This window comes from Cyphomyrmex costatus, unplaced genomic scaffold, assembly GCF_001594065.2.
Source record: "Cyphomyrmex costatus isolate MS0001 unplaced genomic scaffold, Ccosl1.0 scaffold70, whole genome shotgun sequence".
NCBI lineage: Eukaryota > Metazoa > Arthropoda > Insecta > Hymenoptera > Formicidae > Cyphomyrmex > Cyphomyrmex costatus.
In genome coordinates, this window is record NW_017280267.1 from 1,941,549 (window position 1) to 1,964,471 (window position 22,923).

The 22,923-nt window shown below is 31.3% G+C and overlaps 3 protein-coding genes across 5 annotated transcripts in view; 1 reads left to right on the forward strand and 2 right to left on the reverse strand.

Annotated features, from left to right (window-relative positions):
- scu (hydroxysteroid 17-beta dehydrogenase 10) overlaps nt 1-3,586 on the reverse strand; it is a 4,569-nt gene extending 983 nt beyond the window's left edge. Inside the window, exons 1-5 of one of the 3 annotated variants that reach the window (XM_018548213.1) lie at nt 3,250-3,586; nt 1,764-1,931; nt 1,436-1,490; nt 1,154-1,252; nt 7-532 (exon numbers count right to left, since the gene is read on the reverse strand). In XM_018548213.1, the coding sequence (XP_018403715.1) occupies nt 276-532; nt 1,154-1,252; nt 1,436-1,490; nt 1,764-1,931; nt 3,250-3,258 (588 nt within the window). In that variant the 5' untranslated portion in view covers nt 3,259-3,586 and the 3' untranslated portion in view covers nt 7-275. Of the gene's footprint in view, nt 1-6; nt 533-1,153; nt 1,491-1,763; nt 1,932-3,249 lie in introns of those variants that run through there. The other 2 variants (XM_018548212.1, XM_018548211.1) reach the window with 2 other exon arrangements.
- A 351-nt stretch (nt 3,587-3,937) lies between these two features.
- LOC108780430 (coiled-coil domain-containing protein 149) lies at nt 3,938-9,376 on the forward strand. The gene is made up of 10 exons (XM_018548135.1): nt 3,938-4,372; nt 4,440-4,609; nt 4,884-5,118; nt 5,592-5,758; nt 6,207-6,279; nt 6,366-6,450; nt 7,055-7,199; nt 7,268-7,365; nt 8,076-8,284; nt 8,553-9,376. Exons 1-10 carry the CDS (start codon nt 4,310-4,312, stop codon nt 8,556-8,558), a joined length of 1,251 nt encoding a protein of 416 aa, XP_018403637.1. The 5' UTR covers nt 3,938-4,309; the 3' UTR covers nt 8,559-9,376.
- A 756-nt stretch (nt 9,377-10,132) lies between these two features.
- LOC108780373 (proclotting enzyme) lies at nt 10,133-22,691 on the reverse strand. The gene is made up of 8 exons (XM_018548052.1): nt 22,343-22,691; nt 16,397-16,471; nt 15,345-15,641; nt 14,368-14,689; nt 13,672-13,898; nt 12,780-12,981; nt 10,824-11,095; nt 10,133-10,464 (listed from the first exon to the last, which is right to left on the reverse strand). The coding sequence occupies exons 1-8, from the start codon at nt 22,362-22,364 to the stop codon at nt 10,169-10,171; spliced, it is 1,713 nt and encodes a 570-aa protein (XP_018403554.1). The 5' UTR covers nt 22,365-22,691; the 3' UTR covers nt 10,133-10,168.
- Nucleotides 22,692-22,923: the final 232 nt, after the last annotated feature.

Sequence of the window (22,923 nt, forward strand, 5' to 3'; positions counted from 1 at the left end):
CTCTCTCTCTCTCTCTCTCTCTCTCTCTCTCTCTCTCGCTACTTTAATTTCTTTGTGTGTGTGTGTGTATACAAAAAGAGATTAGATGTAGCTTAGTGATTTAATAAGCTCTTGCATCTGATTAGCATATTCCGTTAAATATACAAAATTTAAACCAAAAACAGATAAGTGCTTAGTGAGCGGTCGTTGTATTGAATGCACCCATTAAGAGAAATTCAAGAAAAATCTTCAGCACAGTAATTTTATATTGGTATGAAAAAAAAATTAATAATCCTTTAAGCTTGCATTCGTAAAGCACCATCCAATCTAATTATCTCTCCATTTAGTAATGGATTTTCAACGATCTGTTGTACCAACATGGCATACTCATCAGGATTTCCCAGTCTTTGAGGAAACGGTATACTTTTCGCCAAAAAAATTCGTACCTTTTCTGGCAGCGCTCTTAATAACGGAGTATCAAAGAGTCCTGGAGCAATTGTTACGACACGAATTCCATCCTTGGAAAGATCGCGGGCGATAGGTAAAGTCATCCCTATATAATAATAAATTATAAAAAATCTAAATTATAGAAAATAAAATAAGAGAAAAAAATAAACTTATTGTCAAAATAAAATAGATGAAAGTGTAATAATAAGCATAATGGAAATAATTATATAAAAGGTAAAATAACTAAAAAAGTTTTAGAATGATATTCATAGAATTATTACTTATTTCAAGACTGTTTTAAGTGATGCCTTAAAATGTTAATACGGACTCCTTTGATTGGCTTATAACACCTTAAGATTGTACTTAAGACAGTCTCAAATATAAAAATCGATTATAAATAAAAAAAATTGTTTTGTTCTTATTTTAAGACCGTCTTAAAAGTAATATCCAAGGTAATATCTTAAGATGCTAATATAATTCTTTTATTGATTTATGATACTTTAACATTACGCTTAAGACAGTCTTAAATATAAGACTCAATTATAAATATTGTGCCCTTAATGAGAATCTGCAAGTTAATTATTTTTTTTAAATATTCAGCTTCTTATTTCGCAAGTTGCATTCATGGTACAATTATATGTATTGTGGAATAACAGTAATAATTAATGCTGAAACATTCTGTATTTAAATCATAAATTATAAAACAGTAAAATGAAAATATATATACCTACGACTGCTCCTTTTGAAGCAGAATAAGCAGCCTGTCCTATTTGACCATCAAAAGCAGCGACACTTGCAGTGTTGACAATTACACCTCTTTGACCATCTTGATTGGGAGTATTTTCAATCATTAAACCAACAGAGAGGCGAATAACGTTGAAAGTACCAATGGTATTGACTTGGATAACTTTTGCAAAGTCCTCCAGATTATGAGGAAGTTTTTTATTACTATTATATGTCTTAAAGGCTATGGCGATACCAGCGGCGTTGACGAGAACGTCAAGCTTACCAAATTTCTGTTTTGTAAGATCAAGAGCAGCCTGGACATCAGACTCCGAAGTTACCTTGAAGAAAGTTAAGATCAAAAGATATGGTAGTGTATTTTATGTGGTTGTGTATTTTAGTACTTAACAGAGAGATAATAAAAGGTAAGAATATATCAAATATACTGCGTGTTTCAGATTACCCGCGTGTACATCTATTTTTTTCTGATAAATAATCTAATAAAGAATACATTTAAAGATCATATAATGTACTCTGTTTCATATGTTATGATTAAATTTGACAATAGATTGTACGACCACATTGTAATAGCTGTATATAAACATCATACATACATCCATAGGTGCAAATACTGCATTGGCTTCTCCTAATTCATCAGCCACAGTTTTACCTTTTGAAGTAGGTAAATCACCAACAATTACCTTAGCACCTTGCTTGACAAACCTTTCCACAGTGCCACGTCCTAGCCCAGAAGCACCACCAGTTACCAAAGCTACAACACCCTGTAACAATATAAATAAAAAAAGATATTGATCAATTTTTATTGCAAATCTCATCATTTTTAATATACAATTGTAATTATCAACTTTTACAGTGGTTAGACCAATTACTCATTTGCTATGACATAAAATAAAAAGTAATTTGTTTACATTGCTTGTAAAAAAAGACAGGAAAAGATGAAAAAAAGCATACTTTAACAATATGAACATTGTAACTTCTCTGTAATCAATTTTTACATCAAAATTATACTTCACACACACACACAAAATGAAAAAATTTTAATAATTTAAAACATTCAAGCTCTTATTTTCTAAAAAAAATTCACTTTTTTGTTTATATGGGTATGCAACTATGAATAAATCATTTTTCCAAACTAAAAAACATAGCAAGCCTAAGTAAAAAATTCTAAGCAAACTCAATAATACATTTCTCTATTCGAAATACAATGTAAAATATATTAATGTTAATATGTAGTAGTATTACATAATAATAATAATTGAGGTTTTCTACAATGAGTCAAAAGCCCTAAAGCGATTCTAGTCATCAATGAAGTTGGCCACTGACTCATTGTAGAATTAAGGTAGCAACAGGGCTGAGTATGTATTTAAAATACTTTTATTTAAAATACAGTTTTTGCAATAAAAGTTTTATATTTTAGTAGTGCACATATGAAAGTATTATGTAATTTATTTAAAATTAAAAAATTGAAAGTTTTATATTTCGCTATTTAAATAATAAGATTAATTGTTAATTTTAGTATATGAAATATAAAATATCAAATAGTTTTAATATTTTGATATTAATATTGAAATATAAATATAAAATACGTTTATATATACTTTTATGAAGTACAAAATACAAAACATTTTCATGTATACAAAGTATAAAATACAAGATACAATTGTCTTACAAATTAATATAGTTTTTCAAATAAAAATTATTTTAATACGTGACATATCATCTAAGAACATCTTGTATTGTGGCTTTATGCGCCTTTTATTGTACTATTTATTATTATAAATCACTTTTATTATTTATTTATTCAAATAAAAGTATTTTGAATACATGCCCATGCCTATAGGTAGCAATCATGTAATTTTCTTTAGAGCAATAACACAAAGTGAAATTTTTTGTAAGATGTGTGTATATCTATATATATATATATATATACATTTATACATACATAAAAATTTCTACTCGGAGTAACACATAATAAAAATATACTGCAGTCAATCAGAGATTTAAAACAATCCTTTTAAATCGCTATAATAAAAAAAAATAAAAGTACGAAAGCGTTATATTTTTGAACGATGGTCATACCTTCAACATTTTCAAGCTTCAATTATTCTTCTAAACAAATAAACGCCGATAATGGTCCACGGTAATTAGCTCTTACCACTCAATCACGAGGATCGCAAGAATCGCACTGGCAAAAACTTGTTATATGAATTTTCGAACACGTCCTGTATTTTATACTTCGAACTGGTGCGAATAAATTTCAGCAATGATTCAGGAAGAATTATTTCTATGGACTTCAGACCATCAGACTTTGGACTCTGAGAATTATTTATCGATATCTATAATCAACTTTTATCTTAAAAAATATCAAGCATGTTCAAAACATTAAGGCGGGATCTACAATGAGATTTTAAAGATACATGCACATATAATAATTTTTTTACTCAGATATTAGAGCATATATATCTAGTGACATAAGACCAGTAGAATTTAACTCCGAATCTGAACGGCACTGATGATCATAGATCTTTTGAAAGCAGTGGCGTAAAAAATATTTTCTTCGCCACTGGTCATATCGCCTCGCTGATTGGTTGTTGCTACCGCCTTAACGGTTGCATGTGAATGCATCTTTATGCTCTACTACTGCTAGTCAGTTGGTATCAGGTATGGTTGGTATCAGTTGATATGAAGCCATTTTGATTAGTAGCAACACTTGGCAACACTGATCTTAAATTAGCCGCAGTAAGCAGTTTATCCGTTCCATTCCAGTTTTCCATCATGATTTTAACTAATTTTAACTTTAATATCGATCAGTCAATTTTGATGATTAATATCAGTTATAATTAATATCTCGTTTGACGGTGGTTTGCTGGACAGTGTGGAAGATTTTTTCCAGATTTTTCTGCCATTCGTTTCGAGTGAAAATGCGCATTGATTGAGGCTAATTTTATTCATGCTGATCGGTCGAGAAGCTCACACACAACTGAATATTTACAGATTGTATTTACGAAAATAGTCGAAATCGCCCGTAATCTCATCGCAAAATAATTGATGGAATTTGTATCTTCATCGAAATTCAATTGTCAATAGTATTAAAACGCTCAATATATTTCTTACGACATAACTTCTTATTGTAAACAATATGGAGGAAAAGACAAGCCCTTCCAAAGAAATTGGCTCCAACGATATGGATATACAGTCAAATGTGAATTATAACGTTTGCTTTCAATTCATTAATTATATTCATAGTTATACTTGAAGTACGTTTGCAGGCAATGCTGAAGAAAAAATTACAAATGAAGTCAGAAGCGCTTATGTTATTAAGCAAGGAAATGGATCAGAGTAGAATAGAACGAGATCAGTTCAAACTGATCGCTGAGCAAATTCAGGAACGGTTTCTGCATTTAAAGAAGCAGATGTACGATAGGAAAGAACTGAACAGGTATCCTATACAGGCCTACAGTACAATGGCATTACTTTTGTAACTTGGAACACATCCTAAATCTGATTAATGTCTGTTTCTGTCAGTGTAGATTGACTTCAATCTCTGTTTAACTCACTGTTCATTTTTTTTTTTAGTTTTTAGAACTAGAAAGACAAGCAAATTGAACCAAGATTAATGTTAATCTACATTGGTGAAAATGGACATAAGGATATTCATGTAAACTTAGTCTGTATTCCATAATTTTTTCACTAACTTGTACAATAAATTACAGTTTAGATGACGAGTTTAGAACATTGGATCTGTTAGCAGAAGCACGTGAACAAAATAAGTGCCTTAGGCTGCAGGTTGAAACATTAAGGCAGAAACTAGTAGATGCTGAAGGTGATATCAAGGTATTACGTACAAACAATAATCGTATACCAATTGAAGCACAGGAAACTCAATTAGCACCAGCTATGCATCAAAGAGAAGAGATGATAGAGCAATTAGAAAAATTAAATTTAAAGGTAAGCTAGATAATCAGAGAAGTACAACCAATGTTAAAAGAGATGCCATAAATCAGAGAAATCAGGGAAAAGATAGGAAATTTGAAAATAAATAATAAGAATCTCATTGGACTGTACATTTGAAACTTAACAAATAATGCAGTGTTAGCAACATTAATATTAATTTACACTGTTAAATTTCTCTATCAACAAAATATTTAACGATTTTCAAATCAGAAAATACAAATAAATTTCAAGTTATGTATTATATTATTAAAAGATAGGGAAAAATCGTAAAATTTTTGTTTGGAAATCAGAGAAAAATCATGGAATTTTAGGACTATGCGGAGTTCTTGGCTGAGTACTCAGGAGTCTTAATGCACATTTATTTTTATTTATTATTAGTTTATTTCGTATTCGCTAAACGTAATTCCTAGAATTAATTTATGTTGTGATAAAGAATTGTCATTTAATGAAATTAACTTCTACCACAGTGTTCACAGTTGCAAACAGATCTACAAACAGTATTGGATGAGAAACACGAGCTGAAGATGGAAAGGGATGCCTTTAAATGTAAAGCACACCGTTTAAACCATGAACTGTCCAAAGCTTTAAACGCTACCGAACCAGTTGATTTGGATGCTCTTATCAATGAAAATAGGTAATCAAGAATGTGTATATTTGTAGTTTTTAAATAAATAATTTAGTTTTATACTCAAGATTGAGTTATAGTTTTTTTTTTTTAAAGAAAAAGAGTAATTAATGTTATCGTTACAAGTTACCGATGTTTAAAATTACTTCGTAAAAGTAACTTTTAGTTAGAAGTTGTCGACTTTAAAAAGCAACGAATTATAGTTACTAAAATAGTAACTTTTTAATTACTTTTTATTATCATTAGGTCTGTTTTTTATTGCTATACTCTTCGAACGGGTGCATACGGTGCAATAAGTAAATGAAACAAACTTATTTTGTTTCATTTCAATTTATTGCACCGTATGCACCCGTTTGGAGAGTGCAGCAATAAAAATCACACTGAATGCGTCGAATTGACTATTACAATTACTAAAAAATTAATTCCAACTATAACTTATATTGTAAATATATTCTAGATATCTCCAAGAAAGATTGCAGCAATTGCTTGAGGAGAAGGAGCTCACACGTCAATCTTTGTCAAAATATAAGGTATATTAATAGTGAATAGAAGTTATTACTTATTCTTTTTTTGTAACTATTTTTATAAGGTAATCAGGTAATAATTTTTTTTGTAGAGTATGCTAGATAGTAAAAGGGCTAAAGGAACTATCAAGTTGGGAGCAAATTCTGCAGTTGGAACAGTGATGACTCACAAGCAAGGTAAAATATATTTGCAATAGCATTCATAAGCTATGCTGTAATGTATAATTTTCATCATATGCTCGCGCCTTAATACAAAATATTTTTTTTAACTCTATAATAACATTAATATAATCACGAAAACGATGCTTGAGTGCCAGGCACAAAGGAGTATACTATCTTTCCTAAAATTTAAAACTAGTTTCAATTTTTTTTCTCTTAAATGGAATCACGAAGCCGTGACAATTTTAGTAGCTGACAGCTCAGTTACGAAATTGGCAGAGAGGCAATTTAGTATGGAGTTTTAAGTACGTTCAAGGAAATGTTATTATGGATTTTCTATAAGTATTAACATCATTTTGTCAATCTGTATACAGGGTGTCTCGGAGTAGAGTTGAAGTATTTGAGAAAAAAATTATTGTAGACCAATATTCGGCTATATTTAAAAATTAATATCTCGTTAACCGTTGCAAAATTTGCAAAATGATAGAGAACTTTTCGACTCAGTTTAGTCCGCTCTATCTACACAAATTGGAAGAAACTCTCGGGACACCCTGTATATGTGAAGATTTACTTATCATTAAATCTTTTATGTAAAGAGTAATTTATATATTTTTATTTTTAGTCGAACAGCTTCTTCAGGAAAGTTCTTATATACCGCCTCAGAAATCTGCTGCTGCCGTTACCGATCTACGGTGTCTTTGCACTGCCTTACTAGAGGCTTTAAATGATAAAACGTTAGCTCTGGCGCATCAGAAGAAAGCGAATAAGTAATTAAACGTTAGATGCATTTGTACATTTACATTTCTCTAGATTAACTTACACATGCTGTTTGCAGAATATTAGCATTGAGAATTTGTGAATTGGATAGTGCTATACAGTCACCAACTACGAAACTTTTGGAGGGATATACAAGCGCTAATGTTGATTTGAGATGTATGTATAACTAGATAATTGTAATATTTGCTATCGCTATTAATATATGTATTTTAATTATTTGTAACAGATCTATTATACAGGGTTCTCATTTGAATTGATCACTTCAAATATCTTTAATAGTGCATTTCAAAGAAGAATGTTTCGGACAAAAGTTGTATGACTTTTCAAGGGGAGCATGGGATGAAGGAAGATATTTTATTTTACATAAAAATAAATTTTTAGTGCAAAAATGAAAATAAGAGATATAACCTTTAATGGCCTTAATCTTGGCAAATGTTATCCAGGTCATAATCCTGAATAACATTCAAGAGATTTTAGCCGTCGGTCGGACATCTAAGATAATAAACTAAATGTATGCTGGCGATATTGTAACTTTCAAGCATTAAAACTCAAAAAGTACTTAATGAAAAAATATTTTATTATAATGTTTTGGAAAGCTCTCGAAAAAACCTACAAAAATAAGCAATTAAAAATAGAGGGTTCCATTAAAAAAAAATTGAAATGATCTTTCCCTAACCTTAACAATGCCACCCAAGGTCAAATCAATGGTACCATCTTATATCATACAACTTTTGTACAAAACATTTTTCCCTAAAATGTACTATTCAACAGATATTTGAGATTGTCATTAAAAATGGAACATCACCATGTACATACACTATGTACATATATGTAGTATATGTTTATATTATATTTAATTTTTGTAGGTGATAGTGATTTCAATAATTTGGATCATACTAATAGTAGTATACATAACATCGAGGAAAACAATGTTATAACAAATGAAAATATGCAGTGTAACTCTTCACCTGAAAGTCAAGTTATGCAACAATTGCAGTCGATACAAATGAGTCTTCCAAGGAACTTAGGAGTATTGGTTCAAAAGGCATTAAATAATTTAAATGATAAACAGAAGGTATGAAATTAAAAACATGTTACACACGCACACACAGGGACGGCGCCTAGGATATTTGACGCTTCCTTCTCGCAAATTTTAAATTAGCACTCTACATGTATGTAGGTTTCTAATTAGTTATCTAATTTTAAATTTACACACAACGTAAAATCTAAAACTTGCGGACATTCTGAGAATCTTTTTTTACACGTATCCGGAGAAAACAGGGCGGATGTGTTAACACTAAAAAAAATTTTGTGATTCTTCTTTCTTTATTCCTTCTTCACAGTATTAGATTACAACGCGTGTCGCGTGTGCCGACAGCGTTCGACGGCGACATCGCGCTCTTGTTAGAAGATCGTGCTCTTTAAAAGACTCGCTCGGCGGCCATTGACCTCGGCACCGCGATGGACCCCGCGAACTTCCGCGCTCAGTGACGTAATTTCTCCTCGCACACCCAATAACGTCGCCCCCAGTGACATCATCCCCCGCGCCGCGGAATCCTCTTGCCCCTCACTTTCCCTCGGAGAACGTGGGTTAGAACCAATCTTATATATCTACTACTACTATTATATAAACGATATTTCTATCAAATCAGTATTTATAATGTATAATGTAACCTGTTTTCTATGATGGAGATGATTTTACTAAATACTAAGAGATGATTTGTTATGCAATTGTAAACAATTAGTTTGACGTATTATGTGTAGTACATAATCACAACACCGTAATACGTAAGCTAACAGTAGAACCATGATGGAATTAATAAGAGATCTATTTTCTGTGACTAAAGCAATGTATATTTGTAAAACTTAAAGTGAGACAAGCATATGTTTGATATTTGTTGAAAGCGAGAAAGAGAGTTCTAGTGCAAGAACAGAAGAGATCAATGGTGAAACATTGCACATAATGGCGATAGTAATACTAGGAATAATCAAACAAATGTTTTCCAAATTCAATCTTCTATTGCGCTCCATGGGAATGCTTTCACCTTATTAATTTCACCATGACTAGAACGATCGTATTGAGTGACAATGGTCTCGTAAATATTTTTGGTGCGTTATCTAGCTGATTAACCACAAATTGCGAATTAGATCTGTCTGTAAGTGTTATTGATAGTTTCACTGATTTAGTTGATGATAAGATATATTTTACCTATGTGAATATGTATATAATTGTTATTGCTAAATATATAGAATATTCCAAATGTTACGTTTACATTTATGTGTACATCATTAATTTCGTCGGTTTCAGATTCATATTCTTTTATTTTTTTCCAGATATTGAATGCCTGGTCGTTAATAATGCGTCTCTCTTCGATTTGTTTAAAATAAATCTGCAAAAATAAATTATTAATTTTTTTAGAGAAATTAGTACACGTATTTATTTTCGCAGAAATTTTGGATATATTTTAATTCGCCTGTTTCTTATAAAAAATATATATAATGTTGAAACTTTATAAGAGATATAATCAGTATATTATGTCGGTTCCATCTTTTTTAATGGAATACGTATTTATACACACGAGCGTAATTTTTCAGAAAGCACATACATGTTGTGTAGTATTCAAAAGTATTTGTCCATTCTGTCTTTTCTAATTAAATAAATAGGAGTGATTTGCAATCTTCTTTTCTATTCTTCTATATATTACATTTATAATAATCCTATTTTTCCATATATTAGATTAATAATAATAATAATAATAACAACAACAATAATAATAGTAGTAGTAGTTTGACGACTTAAAATTTTGTATTCTGTATGTAAAGAGATTATAGCAGAATTAGAACAGAATTTAAATATATATATATATATATATATTATATATAAATTTTTATAAGATCAAGATGGGCAAATACTTTGCTCGATAATGTAAATATTCAATTCTGCCGTGTAATTCAATTATCACTTGACATTATCTTTAATCCAGTTTAGGTATTCGGAGACTCGCGTGTATACTCCAGGATAGCCGGGTTCACCACATTTGTGGCCGAACGAGACAATGCCGATTTGTGTCCATCGATTTTCGATCCGCAACATCAACGGTCCACCCGAATCACCTTGACACGCATCCCTGCCGCCTTGTCTATAACCGGCGCACAAAAAGTTGCTAGTGATTGGATGATAGTAAGCCGTGTTGCAGTCCTCATTCTTCCATATAGGTAGAACTGTCTGTCGTAAAACGGAGCTCTCTTTTCCACCTGTTTTATCTTACAAAAATTATTACAATCAAGAATACGGAAACGTAAGAACGGAAACAAGTTTATCAAACTGAAGGTTAGAAATTTATAATTTGACTTCATAAAATAAATATATTCCTAACTAATAGGTCAATTCTAAGCAAACGTATCGTTCAATCGTAAAATCGTAAAATCACAAACTGTAATGCCTGTAACTTTACGTAAAGTTTTTATAGACAACTTTTTGCTAGCCGTAAGATTTACGAGAAATTGTAATATTTACGAACGATCGTATACATTACGATACGCGTAGAATTATAATTCCAGTCTTAAGTTCTTACAAATTTTAAAATTGAAGATGTGTGAGATGTTTCAATTACCGTAGTAAGTGCTGCCCCAACCGGCGACCGTTGGTCTGAAGCCAACCAACGAATCTCCACGAGACTTTGGCAAGCAAATGGGTACCACATACGGCGACCTTCTTACGATGCTGGTAAGTTCGAAGATAGCGATGTCGTTGTGATAATTGACGCGCGTGAACCTTTGGTGCGCATGAATCTTCTTCACTGCGTAAGTCTCTGGCGATGAGGGCTCATCATCTCTTTCTAGATCGATATCGCCGAGACGTACAGTAAACTGGCGAGGAGAGAAACTGTAATCCATCAAGAGATATTTAAGAAATATTTATATGAAATGTATGTACTATATTTGAGCGCATTATAAATTCCAAAATTGTATAAATGTACTTTACTACATATGAATGGGTTGTAAGTGCTGTATTTTACTAATAATTAGCATAAAAATGTTGGTACAAAAATGGGCGATACAACTCAATCATTTTTACTTGGATTTAAGTGTTTTGAAATTTTAATCATTTTTTTTAATTAAAGTTTAATTTAAATTTTTTGCAAATCTCTCTCTTTCTCTCTCTCTTGGTGAAAAAATTTTAATGAAATTTTATTAAAATTTCGATGGTCAAAAGATTCCAAAACTAACATAAAATTTGTTGCAATGTTATTAATTTCATTAAAATTGCATTAAATTTTAAGATTAATTTTGTACAAAATTTTTGCACAAAACTAAAATTGTACTTTCAAAATGCATGTCTCATTTACATTCGTCTTTGAACCTACGTACAATTCACATTCAAGAAACAATTTTATAAATTTGAAAAGTCTCATAATGCAACCTTTTATCGTATGATGAATAGTTTTCTTCTTAGGAGAAAGTGAACTTCGCTGTGTCCTTCTGGTGGCATTACCGCGTTTGACTGTGGAATGACAAAATGACGACATTTCGTAATAAATTTTTGATGAGGTTGCAAAGAAAAATGCAAATACTACTTATGTAATGACAAATTAAAAACGTTTTGTTGAAATTGTAATGAGTTATCGATGAAATTGCAATAAAAAACGAAAATACTCTTTAATGATAAATTAACGATATTTTGTTGAAATTGTAATGAATTTTTGATGAAATTGTAACGAAAACACGTAGGTATATTAGTACCTGCGCTTTTTCGTTGCAACTTCATCAAAAATTCGTTATAATTTTTACAAAATATTGTTAATTTGTCATTACAGATTATCCGCGCATTTTCGTTGCAACCTCATCAAAAATTTATTACAATTTCAACGAGGTGTCGCTAATTTGTCATTACAGAATATTTGATTTTTTTGTTGCAACTTCATCACAAAAAAATTCGTTACAATTTCAATAAAATATCGTTAATATGTCATTACAGAGTATCCGCGCATTTTCGTTGCAACCTCATCAAAAATTCATTACAAGATGTCGTTAATTTGTCATTACATAGAGTATTTGAGTTTTTCATTATAATTTCATCAAAAAATTATTACAATTTCGATAAAATTTCCTTACGTTTTCATTAAACAAAGTTAATAATTTTTTATTAAAATTTTATTGTATTTTCATTGAATTCTCATTAAAAATGTTTATATATAGTTTCTCACACATTAAACACAGAACATTATCTTCTTTCTCTCTCTCAGCAAAATATAATTAAAATTTCGTTTTACAATCATTAAAAATTTTAAATTTTAAAAAGTCAAGTTAATCGAAATTTTATCAAAAAGGACGAGAGCAAACGTCATCGATTTTTCCTTTAACTCAAAATTGAAATTTTTAAAATATTTTTCAGGCTGCAGAATCACGTGAAGCAATTAGTTTTTCTATAAGTATAAAGAACATAAAAAGAATTTCATATAAAATTTTCAACTTAGAAGGAACTTTTGAAATTTTTAAGTGAAAAGACCCGAGTATATACTATTGTTAAATTTTTCTACTTTTTAATTTCTGATTAAAAAGTTGCTTACGGTTGCTGCTCTTTATTGCGCGTGCAATGAGCAGCGGTGAGGATGTGGCGTGGTCCTATCAACGTTCCCCCACACCAGAACTCTGTATTATGTTGCCGGTAGTCGTAAAGAAAGATCGCCGCCATCCAAGGCCAACGACCAGATATCGCTTCTTCGCCCCCGACCACTCGTCCCCGACCACCTGAATATATCATCCCGCACTCTAGACAGATAAACATTTCTAGACATTTATTCGGATAGACTCTAGACATTCTTTGTGTTTCGAAAGAGATCTTTCACAAAATTTCACCTATTTACATTGTTTTCACTTATTGGCTGTGTTCAGCACTAAAAAGGCACTTTACAATTGTTATAGAATTCTTTAATATGCTTGGTCTTTCCCTTAGGTCCTCATTGGATCTAAATGTATAAATCAATCATATTCAAGAATTTTACAACAGTTGCAAAGCTGCTCTTTCTGTTGAACGCAGCCAATAAATGCAAATAATAACATGAAGAGTAAGCTTACTCCTACCCAGCAAACCATGAGTATAACTATTACATATGTAGTGGAAAGTATGCCTCACAGGTGCCAGTCTATTATAGACGCAGCTGGTGACTGGATTCCTTATTAATATAATTGCATTTTGGCAATTATAATCCTACTGAATACAATCAATATAAATTTAAGGCTAATAAGCCATTTTTCTTTGAGATAGACCTGCCACGCTTTTACTAGACAGACTGTAAATATAGATGTAAATATATATTATTTACATCTCTATGTTATATATGTTTACATCTATGTTATGTAACGGTAATACTCATGATTACTGAGAGTATATCATTTGATAAAAATTTTCTTTTAATCGGTTCTATCGATTAAATATTTTAATGCAAAAAATTGAAGTACCATCATCGTCTTGAATCAAATTATTGTCGATTGTCGTTATTGTTTCGAAGCCATTCGTATTGTTAACCAACGGAACTGGTGATAAAATAATATGCGTTGTAGGTCTCGTCGTCGAAGATGTCACTGGATACAACGGTATTGGGCGCGGTGTGGGGGTTTTCGTTGGTCGAATGGTTGGTCGTGAAGGATGTCCAACGTTAATTCCGGAAGACCCACCTCCAGTGATACTGCAACATTCATTCATCTAACAAGTAACCCTATCTTTGTGTTACCCTTACAAAGATAGTGTTATTTGTAAGTACATATTATAAGTTTTTTTACACAAGAAAAAGGATATTTTAATGTTAACTCTAGCTATACACACTTATTTTTTTCTATATTTATCCTTGATGTATATACATTCGGGTCCCTGGGACCTCTATCCATATTTGTTATAATACTATATATAACTTCCGTAAAAAATGGATATATCTTAATTAATTCTTTTACAATTGATGTAAATAATATTTAAATTAAAACTCAATGAAAAAAAAAGTTCAGAAACACGAACAAGTGTTCGAATAATCTCGATTTAGCAAATTATACTGGGATTTTTGGGACCTCATGTGTATAATTAGACAAGTCAATAAAGTTATCCTAAGATTAATGAGAGGGAATACCATACAAAAAATGGCGTGAATGTAATGAAGAATTTACTTGAGAATGGAAGGATTGCTGATTTTGTCTACTGGGCAGCAAACTCCTGGCACAATGAGTCTCTTGAAGCACCACGAGAGTCTCAGCTTGTTAAAATCAAGCAACAATTGTGGACAATTACTGAGATCCTGGCATTTGCCGGATTCACCTTCGGCAGTCGTGCATGAGATTAGAGTGGACTCCTTGTCTCTGTTTTCAAGTTCTTCCACAGGCTGCTGTTGCTGCTGGACCGACGGCGCTTGTGTGGAAGACGTGATCGTTTGCGTTAGTGGCAATGCAACGCCACGCACTAAAGGCGCTATACTGTCCGTCACATTGCGACCTGGAAAAAGATTCAAAAAATTCGTATTCAGAAATGTGTATGTAAGAAAATAATAGAATTGTTTAGCTGTATGTTTATGTGATATTAACTAGTAAAAGTTGACAAAATTTTTTCTTAGAATTCTATATATAATATCTTTTAAAATTTCAATATTTAAAAATTTTAAAATTTTTCTATTATTTCATAGCAAATTTTTCAGATTTTTGTATAATGAATTAAAATACTTTCCAAAAGTGCTGAGAAAGTCTACATCTCTTCTAGTACTTCTTATTCTAAGATTTTTAATTTTTATGTACATAGTATATTTCTCACACACACACATTCTATAATTTCCTTCAAAAACTAATAAAATCTTAAAAAGTTTAAAAGATAAAAATGCCGTTTATAAAAAATTGAACCGGAAAGTCTTCTACCATTTTGCAATAATCGAAACAGTTAATATTAATTTCTCTGAAAATTGCTTTCACCCTTATCTTATATAAATATAAAATATGAGAATTTTTTCATCAGGGAAATGATTGATAAAAAATAAATAAGATATTAATTTAATAGATTAATATTAAAATTTATAATTATATATTAATTTATTAGTTTAATAATAATTTAATATACTAGCTTACCAACTAATTAACATATTGGTTTTTTTCCGTATTACCTAAAATATTTTTAGAGATAGTGTACAACGCTGAGGGTAATTCCTTCGGCGGATAATTCGAGATCTCGACGCCTCTAGTCATATTAACGATATAGTTGCCCACCGTGTTCAGGGCGCCTAGGGTCTCGCTGATGGTAGCCAGAGGATCGCTATGTTCTACCTTTCTCAATTGGGTATATGGACTTTGCGTGTCTCTGCGGGCATACATCTTGTCCGATCTGCTCGGTCCAGAAGGGGTATTCCAGTAGTGTTGCCATCCTCTCCTCGGCGAGACGTACGAGTTTTTGTATCCGTACGCTATGCGATTTTTATCTCATGTGAATCAAAAGCCGGTCGAATAGTTGTAATAAAAAAAAAATCCATGAAAAGATATCGCAAACAGCGAAGCGAAAGCATTTTGCAATTTTTGAGCCTCGTGATCATTGGCTTTATCTCTATAGCAATGTATATATATGTATTATATTTCTGCAAAGTTTTAAAACGGAGAAGTTCGTATTCGTTGATTACGCACTTACAAGATTTCTAATTCTCAATATGAGAATGAGTGTTGTATAAATATATATTTTTAACTACTGTAAAATAATACGAGATTAAAAGAATCTCATCACCTACAGATGTCGAAAAATAAAAAATTTTATTAAAAAATTCTGCAAATTTAAATAATTTTTTTCTTGTACTTTACGGAGTAAAATACATGATAACCATAACATTTAAATGTTGAAAAATAGAAATATCTTGCACATCAGTATAATTTTGTGACATTATAAGTATTGTCAATAAATTTGCTACGATAAAGAGATTTTATACCATTATAATAATTTTCATATATTGTAAAAAAATACTTAAATTTCTTATAGCTCTCTCTCTCTATATAATATATCTTATATAGCATTATATAATATCTCATATAGTAATATCATAACAAATATCTTTCCATTGCAATGATATTTAGCAGAAATATCACTGAAATATTACTGAGATGTCACAGAGTATTGCAATTATTAGATATTTACGCCAATAAGGATATTTCTACTGAGAAGAAAGTTACTTACGATAAGTGCGGTAATGCACGACTTCTTCGGTATATGAGATAGAACTAGCAAATAGACTCCATATTATGCACAGGCCTGAAATATGAATATTACATAAATTATTATATGAATTACGTATGTATATAATCAATAAATATATAACTAACATTATATTTTATGATACTTATAACGTTATATCATAATTAATGTTATTAATTTGAAGATATAAATTATACATAATTAGGCATTTACTATAATGTCATCACGTTATAGTTATTATAGTATAACAGAGTATTCCATCACTGATGACAGATATTTCCTGATGAAAAAATTGAACTGAAGTTATTCCACGTTTTGAAATTTTCAGCAAAATTGCTAAAAATTTGCTGAAATTTAACTGAAAGTGAATTTTTTAGCCAACATTAAAAAATTGCTAAAATAAAACTGAAATTTTACCGAAAAGTTGTTCCAAAACATGGAATAATTTTAGCAAAATTTTTTAACCAAATACAATCAAAAATAATTTGTTTACATTCATGACAATTACGAAGTTCTTCGTAATTATTTAATATCGGAAATACTGTAACATAAAACACGTCGTTATTAAACACACTTGATTGTGCTTTTTATAATAAAAACAGATGCACTTGTCATATGTCAGACGCATTATATAATGTGAAAATACATGCTGGGACACTCTTGACCTTCGGAATTTCATACCTGAACGTGACGCACTTTATATTTGCGTCATAAATACTTTCTCTAAAATTAAGGAAAAGATACATAATTACAGAAAATATCTGGGTCTATATTCTATACATATCTATAATACCAACAATTGTCGGTGTCGTTAAGTAGCGATAACCAACATCACATTTAATAAATGTATCTACTTTTAAGAGTATTATAAAAAACACGATCAAATGTATTTAATAAATGTGAGATTAAAAATGCATGACTTGTGAGCGGCGAGAAAAATTTTGGTGATAAAAACACCAGTCTTTACAAATGTCTTATAATTAATATTAAAATTAAATGCTCAATTAAGCAAACATGTTAAGTACCGTCAATTAAATATTTTGACGCTATGTTTAAATAAAAAACAAATGCTTTGAGAAATGTTTCTAAATAACTATAAACGATCTTGAGATTATCATTAGGCGGAATTCTCACGATTCGGATCTAATTCCGGTTCCTTGAACTCAATTCACCATCGTGAAAAGAGAATTTTAAGAACTCTTCTTCAGCCATAGCAGCAAAAAAAAAAAACTGGATTTCTCGAGAGAAGAAGGAAACGATAAAGAGAAAGAAAAAGGTAAAGTAGCTGACTGGCTATAAGAGGTTCGAAGGAAAACAAATCGATTTGGGATCTTAAATTACACGTGACCCAATTATAAAAGAAGTCTTTTTGAATATGAGTACAAACACGCTATAGGACGGGTTTTCTTCGAACCTTAAGGCGGGAGAATTTTGAAAGAACGCAAGAGTGGTAGTATATCGCAGTGTTTCGTGTATTTATTATTAATTACGTGTCTCAACCGGACGCGTAGAAGTATTAAGATTTTTCGAAACTAGTTTCAGAGCGGCGGCCCTCTCATCGACGGTGAAAGTCACTCGGCATGAAAGTGGGCCTTTCTTCTTCCGTTCACTGAATCATACCGTCTGGATACATCAAAGAGAAATACGGCCGCGGTGAGGACGATAACGTGTTTCTCGGTGATTCGGAGACCATAGTATTCATAGTCTGTCCTTATTTCAAGACAATCTTAAGGATTGCCACGTACACCTTCCGTAACAATATAACCGTAAGACATAACGTAAGAATTAGCCAACCAGAATTAAGAGTTCAAAAGAATTCTCGACTGTAATTAGCTTATTCTTTTAATCCTTTCCTTATCGGGTACGCATCCGCGAGTAAGCTTTCTCTGTACCGAGGACTCTCTCTCTCTCTCTCTGCCGCCAAAAACTTCTTTTTATTTTACAATATACCTAACAAAAAAAGGTCGTTGTTTTGTTATGTTGCATCGCCGCAAAATTATTGCGTGCGTGCGTGCGTGCGTGTGTGTGTGAGAAAAAGAGAGAGAGAGAGAGAGAGAGAGAAAGAGACAAATGGCTCGTTTCTGAACTTATAATACTGGAAAGAGGGAATGCGGACATCGAGCTGTGAGTACATCTAAAGGACAGAAACATCTTTCTATCCTGCTCGGTGACTATTCTTCTTTATGCGCATGACCATCCTCCGTCAATCGAAATTAAATATATGTGAGACACGTGCTTCTTTTTTAACATCTACGAATAATACCTCAAATTTAATTGCATTGAAAAACAGAAAAAAATTAACAATTTCTTCAGAAGACATAAAATAATCATCCTATCTTTGTTTAAAAAAATATTAAAGATTCTTAGCGTTATAAAAATCGTTAATGCTGTGATTGATTGTGCTTTTATGCATGATGCTATGTTTGAACATATATATATTATAAAAAACCAAGAAATTTTCGATAATCATACAGCTATAATAAAATGTATCATTGAAGTTTATGTTAAAATACGTCTGTATCACGAAGCAAAATTCTCAAATGTCACTGAAAAAAAACAGTACATACGCTACAAATATTTAAAAATGATACATTTTTATTATCAGTAAGTTATTTATAAGTATTTTTAATTTCCATTTTAATCATCTATAAGTATTTTTCTATAAGTTTTTGGTGATAATTCCTATATATAATTATACTTTTTATGTATGTACTCTCTTTATAATATTCGAGTCATATTTTATATAATTCAACATATACATATATATTCTTAAATCTTAACATTTTTCCTTTTTATTCAATATAAATTTTTACCCTTCATATATAGTTTGTACTTAATTAATTTATTAATATTAATTAATTAATATTTATGTTTTATAAGATAAGATAAGAGGAGATTAAAATACCGCGTCTAACTTCGCACATGTGCAGAAAGAAGAAAAGCCACTGAGGCAGGACAGAAATACATCTTCTATCTTTCAAATGTTGCTCACTGCTTGGATAGGGTATTCCTGTACCAGTATTACAAGTTCTATACGTTTCTGCAATAATAAGAGGAAATATAATGAAAGAAATAAGAGGAAAATTTTTGAGCTTAATATTACATATGGGATTGATCTCCTTTATTCTCAGCTGTAACAAGCGTTACAAGGCCGCGCTCCGATTATGTGCATCAGGATTGTTTATCTTGCGGCATGCGGGTTGAAGTTGCATTGCATCACCCCTCGACCGATCATACTGCATCACAGTAAAAATTATTTTGCATTTTTGTCAAGCAGGATCTCATCAATGTCTAAATTAATTTATAACATTCTATAAATCATATAAGGGTACGTGTTATTCCGCTACTAGACATATCTCAGCTGAATAATTTCACGTGACTTAAAAAAATGCGGCCACTTTTGAAAAAAAATCTTTTTGTGATGCACGGCATTTACGATACATACTCGTATTTACAAAATATATATGTGTATTTTTGCGTTGTATAGAACATATATGTACTTATACGCATAGTAATGTGCTGAAAGTTATGTGCGTGCGCGATACATACGCGATATACAAATCCCGTAATTTTATTTGCGACATTATGTGGCATATATGAAGGAGAAAAGGAAAACATGTCCGGATGTATGCCAACGTTTAAATTTCCGAATGACGAGTTTGTGTTCGTGACGTGACGATTTTACGAGTCTTAATCAGAGACTATCCACTTCTTTTCTTAAAAAAAAGACATACAATAATTTTTCATTTCGAAAATGTTATTTTGTAATTTTTGTAAGATATACAAAGATACATATTAAGCGTATACATAAAAAACAATTAAATAATCATATAATTATTTATTTTAAACACAAGATATATTATATGTAGTTTGTCTTGAACAATAATTTCAATTGATAAGGTGATCACTAATCGCAGATCTTCGAATTAATGATATCAGGAGCAAAATAATAAAAATTCTTGCAAAAAATATGTTAAAATAAAAATATTTTAATAATACAATATTTGCATTGGAAAAAATACATTTGTAAAATATATTGAAAACTTTTCTTTTATCTCGGAATAGATCTATTAATCTCGATTCGACATTTATTATATGTGCTACAATAAATGCTATGAGAATACTTGATGAGACATAATCCAAGTAAAAAATATTTATTTGAAATATTTATATTTAAACATATAAATATTGCATAAAATATTTAGTCTATATATTTTAATAATATTTAGAATAAAGCATTATATAAAATATGTAAGCATTTCAAAAAATGAATAGTAATAAATACTTATCGAAAATATTCTGTGTGTTGTTTGGGTTTTAATTTTAACATCACAATCCAAGACAGCTGCAGTGAGAGTAAAGAAGAGCATTAAACATTTACTTTTAAAAAATTAGAATTATTTATGTAAAAATATGCGCATACATTTTATAAAAAGATTAGGTTCAATTAACATTAGACTAATTAAGATTTGCAATGCTTTTGTACAACCGATTGGGACAATTCAATTTTTTTCAAATCTGTGTCGCACACTAATGAATCATGTAAGATTATACTATTATCAGACTAAAATTTAGTGTGTTTTAGATGCGGTATTTGAAATCCAAATCCCGACAATGATCTACAAGTAAATCCACAAAAGTTAAGTAGTTATATCCCAAACAATTAATTCGTGAGACATTAATGAGAAAACTGACGCCGCGCAAGGTTTCGTTCCATTAGTAGGACAGCAGGATCTTGGTATCATTAGACAATCAGCGACGACGGCAAACTCCAGCTAATCCGAGAAAGTGAAAATCGGACCATGCACAAGGCGCAGAGAATTTACGAACGGTGTTCGTAATTCAGGCCACCTTCGACCCGCGACTCCCGCAAAACGTGAGTCCGTTTTATTGAAACAAATTGAAATAAAATCATGCGTGTTCCGAAATTTAATTAAATTAAATTTCAAACAAATTTAAGAATAGCAGTAATATTACTCGATAGGATTTTTAAGTACAAATAATTACAAGTATAAAGCAATAAATGAGATGTTTACAGCATATTGAAGAAACACAAATCATTAGGACATTATTCTATTATTTCCAAATGGTCGACGAAATACTTCCGAAAGATCAATTCATATACGAGTAATACACATATATTCCAAAAACCGTTTGATTCTAAATTTTATATTTAGCTATAAGTGTAATACATTATTTATGCAATATTTCTACATTATAATTTAGAAATAAGATTTGTACATTTTTTTTTATTGAACACAATATTATATTTTCATAATAAAGCTAAAATATTTTTTTCAATTAATGGATCATTTCTTTCCAAATTTGATTTGGCAAATATGCCGCTAAAAGGATTCGCTATATCATTATTGTTTTATGATTTTTATACAAAATATTATATTAAAATATCAAAATTAATTGCGCAATCAGCTTTAAGAATCAATATTTTGGAAAAGATCAGAGTTTCGTACATCTATTTCTGTAAATATAAATAATATAAATATACCCGTATAATTGTATATATTTTTCATTTTTCATTAGCGACTACAGTATCTCGCGGATTCATTTACGCCTTAGTCTTTTTTTCACTGGACCGAAAATAATAATGGACGAAACTCAAAAAGCGATTCCTTGGAAGACACGTATTACTAAGAGGAGATATGTAAATAAATCGCTGTCTTACTATCGACGCATCGACACGTCGATTCGCGAACTCCATTTTCACTTTTGAAATCTATACTACGCCAGCAGTCATGTACTTTTACATATAATATCCGCAGTCACTGTTGCGTGACGTTCTATCGTCAATTCGTCCAAGCGCAACCGGTTGTGGTGGTCCATTATCATCGATATTCGCATTTTCACATCTTTGCGCGAAAATTCCCTTGGATCTCGGCAAGATTAAAAAAAGGAAAAAATCTCACTTACTTATGGCCATTGATGAAGACATCTTCGTTCGAAGGGAAGAGGGAGAAACTTATCTCGCGGACATCCCCCGGTATTTGTTTGTTTACAAAGTCGCGGATGGCATCTGTAACACCCGGGGCCGAGCAAGAGACGCGGTCGAACTATTTTAGCTAAGAATTGTCGGAGAGCATCAGCGAGTTATGCATGATGTGTAGAAAGCGGCGAGAGAAACAGAAAGAGGGAGAAAAAGAGAGAGAAAGAGAACGAGAGTGACAATTGTGGCGGAGAGGTGGCACACAACACCGACAGTAAAAAGGAAAAAAAAAAAAAAATGAAGAGAAAGAAGAGATCGGTAAAGGAAGCAATCGCGGCTGCACGGGACAGACGGGCCACGAAACGACTGTGTCCGTGAAAAGACCTCGACACACTTTACTCTCGACCGAGGCTCGCGGCCAACCGATCGGTTCACTCTCTCCCGTTCTTCCTCCTTCTTTCTCCGGAGGCGCCGGTCCCTGGTCTCCTCAAGGGAAAGTGGTGTTCCTTCTACTACCTTCTAAACAGCCGATACTCCGCCTTTCGATGACGATTCCTCACAGCGACGC

What these genes read in the sequence shown, in the direction of transcription:
- LOC108780430 (XM_018548135.1), top strand. Translation starts at nt 4,310, where the DNA reads ATGGAGGAAAAGACAAGCCCTTCCAAAGAAATTGGCTCCAACGATATG. An exon ending in ATATGGATATACAGTCAAAT is followed by an intron (nt 4,373 to 4,439) that starts GTGAATTATAAC and finishes GTACGTTTGCAG; the next exon opens with GCAATGCTGAAGAAAAAATT. An exon ending in AATCTTTGTCAAAATATAAG is followed by an intron (nt 6,280 to 6,365) that starts GTATATTAATAG and finishes TTTTTTTTGTAG; the next exon opens with AGTATGCTAGATAGTAAAAG.
- LOC108780373 (XM_018548052.1), bottom strand. Translation starts at nt 22,364, where the DNA reads ATGTCTTCATCAATGGCCATAA. An exon ending in AGCAATCCTTCCATTCTCAA is followed by an intron (nt 13,899 to 14,367) that starts GTAAATTCTTCA and finishes TGAATGTTGCAG; the next exon opens with TATCACTGGAGGTGGGTCTT. An exon ending in CGCAATAAAGAGCAGCAACC is followed by an intron (nt 11,096 to 12,779) that starts GTAAGCAACTTT and finishes GATGGATTACAG; the next exon opens with TTTCTCTCCTCGCCAGTTTA.